A 5807-nucleotide genomic window follows, 5' to 3' on the forward strand; every position below is an offset into this window, starting at 1 on the left:
ATAATTTTCTTATCACTTTTCATAATTCATAATGTATCTCTTTGATATTTCCAAATTTTTGTTGGCGTTGTTTAATTCCTCGCTTAGGTTTTTGTTCAGCCCTGTGAAGTTATCAATTATTAATGCTTGTTCCTGTAAAAAAAGCGTGCACATAAGTAAATTTTCATGAAATTGTTTGCATTATATTGCACGTTAAAGTGATTCCACATTTCCATTACATATAATTACATCTACATGCGGTCACTTTGTAAACTATAAAACGGGTTAATGTATTTTTGAAGAAATTACCTTTAAGTCATTGTCACTCTTGCTTATTATGCTTTTCAGTTCTTGTATGTCACTGCTATATTTTTTAATATTCTTATCCTTTTCATCCAGTTCTTTCTTTTTGTCACTTAACTCTTTAACGACAACAATCAGTTTCCTGTTGAAAATGTGAAGAAAAAGGAGAATGTTATTTTAACAAAGAAAATACTTATTTCAGTGTAGGTGAAAAAATAAAAGAGCGTTTACTTGAATGTCCCTTCCAGTTCATTGTTTTGGTTTTCTTCTATAGTTTTCAACTTCTCATTTTCACTCTGTATTAAAAAAAAAAAAGACAAAATAAGAAAACCACAAGTAAAAATAGCTCAAATCAAGCATAAGCCTTTATAATGCTTTTTTTTTTTTTTTTATTTCATTACAGTAAGCGAGTTAATGACGTTTATTCCCTCATTAATTCTATTCGTTTGATCTGTCAATTTGTTATTTAGTGTTTTGTTTTGCGTCTGTATTTGTGTGTATTTTGTCTGAAGTGATTTTAATAAAGATTCCATAGAAACAGTTCTGTTTTTTATATTCACATTTTCTTCCTCTGCTTCCTTCTTTTGCAGGTATACCTCTTCATATTTTCTTTGCAGTCTACAAAAAAAAAAAAAAAAAAAGTAATGTTGTTTTGCCCCATTTAGCTTTTACTGCCACAATGCGATGCATTTCTTTTATTGTAGTTCCTTCTTTTGTCGCGTACTCATCTATTATGTCATTCTTTTGCGAAATGATATTCTCCAGGTTGTTATTTTCTTGTAGTTTTCTATTAATTTCCAACTCGTTTTCTTTTCTAATTTTTTGAATTAAGGCATTGTGCGCATTTTGTTTCTCTTCTATTTCTTTGTTTAGCACATTTATGACATCTTTATACCTCTCGAGGTCTTGCTTATAGAGCTCTAACCTTGATTGCGATTCGTTAAATTGCGAATTTAGGTTTTTTATTTTATTCGAATAAAAACTAATGTCAGATGATCTCGTTATGTTATTGTGCAGTAAAATGTTTAGCAAATACTTTTTGGAATATTCATCCGCGTCCTTCGAATAGAACAGAAAATTGTGTAACAAAAAATTAAATAAATACTGTGTGTTGTATATTGTGTCAAAATAAAAGTTGAAGGAGCTCTTTCTGTTTTTTATCGTTTCGAAGAATATTTTGTCGAAATTAAGGAAAAAGGAATTTTCGTAATTTGCGCTTGCATATTGGTACTTTAAAGGAGGGAACATATTTTTACTTCCTATATGTTCACTGCTAGTAATATTTTTACTTAAGTTTTGGGAATAATTCGAGTTCATATGATTTGGTAAATAATTATCATTCTTTTCGTTTAGCAAGTACCTGTTCTCCTCTTCATACAGGTATTTTTTATTTATGTCTTCAAATTCGTATGAATTTCTTTTATTTAATTTGTTCAGTAGCGTGTTGTAATTATCATCTTCGTGTAGTGCTAGATTTTTCTTGGAACTTCCTTTTAAGAAGCCTTTATAATCAATAAAATTCTCTGTGTAATTTTCCAAATAACTGTCTAAATTGTAATAATGTCTAACTATGTTTAAAATGGCTATTTTCATATTTGAAAGTTCAATATTTTTATCAAAATCTAGGATGGACTTTTTATATAGTAGAAAAGATATTGAATAAACACAGTTATAAATTATTAGAGAATCTTTAGATTCGTACAAGGACGATATCAAAAAGGTTAGCGCTCCTGATTCGTACAAAGCCTTGTGTATTTTAATAATATTCGGCTGGTTGTTATAATGAATATTTTTTATAAATATACTGGACTTCAAATCCGCTGTTTCATTTAAGTTATTGGTTTTTTTATTTAACGAATAATTTAACAGAAGAGAAATGTATCCACAAACTAATTTTATATTTTTCATATTGACACTCTTTTTCAGTTCCTCAATGAAATAATCTATATATTCAAAAGTATTTTCATGTATCGTTTCGTAAAATTTCGTTTTCATTAGTGTAAACAGGAAATTAATAATGACAATGATGTACCTTGTTTTTTCGATATTTTCTTCTACCGGAAAAATGGCACTCGAAGAATAGACATCTGGAATTATATGTAGATTAATCAGTATAGCTTTGATAACGGTGTTCCTTTCACTTGTTTTTATATTGTCAAATGTCCTACAGAATATTTCCTTCTGTAATTTGCCTCCCTCGTTATCGTTATTCGACGCATAGGAATAATTCAAGTTGTTTACATTTTTCGCTAAACTGCCTACACCTCCTGTTACATTCGCATTCTGCCCATTTGCATTGATATAAGAACTATTTAAATTTCTTAAACTGTAGTTATTTGTATTTAGATGCGTTCCATATGCCGAGAAATGAGTATTCGCGTTATTCTGGACATTGTCTAAGTGATTATTTTTTTTTGCGCAAAATTGACAATATAGATGTATCAGCTTGGAAAAAATGAGAGAAATCACTGTAGCCAAATTTTTGTTTTTATGAATAGTTGATAAGAACAGCATGTTTATGTGTTCATTTATGTTACTAAAAATGGAATTGAATTTTTTGTCTTCATTATACTTCATAATGTAATCATTATTTTCATTTAAAATGTGAAATATGGTTATGGACACATTTGGAAATTTAATTAAGATAATGTAAAAGAGGAAGGATATGTTTGTAATTAGTTCGTATTGTTTATTCGTTAACAATCTGGACGAGTACGTGACAAAAATGAAAAGGACTTTCGTTATGTTTATGTTTTCTTCAAAAAAATAGACAAATTTTTTATCATTAAAACAGAATATAAGTGTGTCTACAATGGTTCTCATTCTGATTAAATTTCCATTATTTACGATATTCTCAAAAAGGAGCATGGGGGAAAAATAGTTTTCTTTTTCTAGTTCCTCCGGGAAAATGAATATATACGTCTTGTACAAGCTGATATAGAAATTTTTGTACACTTCAATATCTTCATATTCATTTAAATACTTGTAATATTTCGATAAAAATATTTTTAACTCATTAAGATCGTTGCTTGAATTCATAATTTTCTCTCTCAGGGCGTCCAAGTTCATTAAATTGTTAATTATGTTTAAACACTTGAGCAAAATGTTACTGTAGGTTATTCTGTTCTTTCCCAAAAACAGTAGTTCTTCTTTGCTGTCAACAAAGGATGGTAAATTGCTATTTGTGGTTCCATTTAGCACGTGAGAAGATGTCAGCATTTGCTCCTTTCGATTCCTGCGAACGTTACTTTCTGCGTGCATTTTCATCATATCAGAGTATAGCAGGGAGCCGTCTTTTATCATATCTTCAAGGTAAAAGTTTAAGAAATTTAAAACGTAAAAAAATACCTTGTAAAAATAAACATTATTATTGAATATCTTGAACGAGTTATACTCCCTTGTCGTGCTTCTAACATAACTTGTCGTATTGTGAACTGTACTATTTTGATGGAAATTTGTATTCATCTCATTTGGTGAAGGATGGTTTCTAAAATTTGATGTCGAGTACTTCCTTTTGATGTTGTTTTGAAGGCTATTCATCTTTACAGGATTCGAATAAGTGTAGCCATTTTTTTCATTCCCTGCTACATTTAGCTCTTCATTTTCCACCTGCCGAATGTCAAATGTGACTATATTACTTGTTATATTTTCCAAACAGTGTAAGCACAGGGTTAATAAATAAATGTTATTATAATAGTTTTCATTAACATTGTCCCGAAAGAAATATATTTTAAGAGAATTATAAAAGGAGGACAAATTTCCGCTTTCTGAACTTAGGGAGTATTCAATTGATCTCATAACGTAAAACAAATATTTGATTATATCGAATTCTTCTTCTCGCTTCATATCATTGGACGATAAGTCATCATTTGTGTACATTTTCGGGTTCTTCTCAGCATATGGGCCTTTATTCGGCAGATCACCAAGGTTTCTATCACTAATGTTTCGATCAGTGAGATTCTCATTTGGCTTTATTGCATGATTTGTGAATAAGTTTTTCTTAAGTGTCCTGCTTTCATTGCTCCTTTCTGGGTGATCTGGACCAATTTTATCATCATCATTCGTGTCTTTGCTTTTTTTTATCGCCCCTCGCAGCATGTAAAACTTGAGTTTATCTGAAATACTTAAAATGCTGATGTTGTACAGAGCTTCTACATGCCTCTTGTTCAATAAGTCCAGCTTCACGGAATAGTTTTCATTTGCATAAGCCTTTTCGCTAGGGTTGTTACTCTCAAAGACGTTTATGACATTTTCGTAATAATTCCTATACAGATAATTATAATAATTTACCAACTCTCGCATACATTCTTCATTTTCGTTTATTAAATCTAAATCGTATATGTTATTTCTGTACTCCCCCAGGCACAAATTCAAATATTCTGAGTAATCATAGCTGAAACTTTCCTTTTTGTGAGAGAACCTTCTTGTTTCTTTGCTGTGCAGGTTTGACAGGCTGTCTCTTTTAAGCATCTTTTACTTGCCGGCACATTTACAGGGGGGCATGCGTGTGTGTACGTACGTAAAAATGTATGTACCTGCGTATGTCACGTAGTGTATGTATAAACATATACATTAACGTGTACATGCGCTCAAACGTACACTTATACATGTACACAATTTCGCTCACACATACGCATGTAATGGCACGTGTTTTTTTTACAATAGGCGCGCCCCTTTCTTTGTGTAAAGCACGCAGGATGAATGGGTATTACATAACAAGATACATTTTCGTTTAACAAACATGGACCCCCTTACGATGTGTCTAAGATTGAGATCGATATGGAAAGTGAAAAGTTAAGTCGTAAAATTTGGTAAGAAACTCATATCGAATGTGCGCGTCGAAAATTTAACCGAAAAAATAACCGAAAATTTAATCGAAAATTTAATCGAAAATAAAACCGAAAAAATAACCGAAAATTTAATCGAAAATTTAACCGAAAAAATAATCGAACATTTAACCGAAAATGCACATCAAAAATTCACATCGAAAACTTAAATGGACCATTTAAATGGAACTTAAAATAGCTCTTTTCGATTTTCCTTTCCTTCACAGCCGAAGTGAATATACCATTTACGTATATAATGGCATCAATATCAGCATATGTTAAAAATTAAGGATAATTATGGAAAAGAAAAAAAAAAGGGCATGCATAAAATGCACAAAGCGCTTAAAACACAAAGAGGGAAGAATAAATACAAAGTCAGAAAATAAAGCCTTTTTTCTTCCTTTTTTTACTTTGTCAAATATATAATGAAGTTACACTCAAATTAAAATATATAATTTTTAAAAGGGAAATTAAAAAATTGGATATTTTCAAAAAAAAAAAAAAAAAAAAAATGTAAATGAAAATGTAAGATCAAAAAATACGTGTAAAGCTTTTAGATGTAAGCTAATGCCATTAAACATTACATGTATTTTTACCCTTAAAAAAGGAATTAAATATAAAATAAAAAAAAAATTTTTTTTTTTTTTTGTCCCTTTTGACTTTAGCGTGTTTATCATATGCTGTGTTTTACATATGTAT

At 30.0% G+C, this 5807-nt stretch overlaps 1 protein-coding gene across 1 annotated transcript; it reads right to left on the reverse strand.

The window, feature by feature from the left end:
• Positions 1-12: 12 nt before the first annotated feature.
• Positions 13-4752, reverse strand: PCYB_133130 (hypothetical protein; the record flags this gene model as incomplete). The annotated part of the gene is made up of 5 exons (XM_004224338.1): positions 13-132; positions 289-424; positions 514-578; positions 684-900; positions 1007-4752. The coding sequence occupies 5 exons, from the start codon at positions 4750-4752 to the stop codon at positions 13-15; spliced, it is 4284 nt and encodes a 1427-aa protein (XP_004224386.1).
• Positions 4753-5807: the final 1055 nt, after the last annotated feature.

The sequence above is a fragment of the Plasmodium cynomolgi genome, chromosome 13 (genome assembly GCF_000321355.1).
Source record: "Plasmodium cynomolgi strain B DNA, chromosome 13, whole genome shotgun sequence".
In the NCBI taxonomy this organism is placed as follows: Eukaryota; Apicomplexa; class Aconoidasida; order Haemosporida; family Plasmodiidae; genus Plasmodium; species Plasmodium cynomolgi.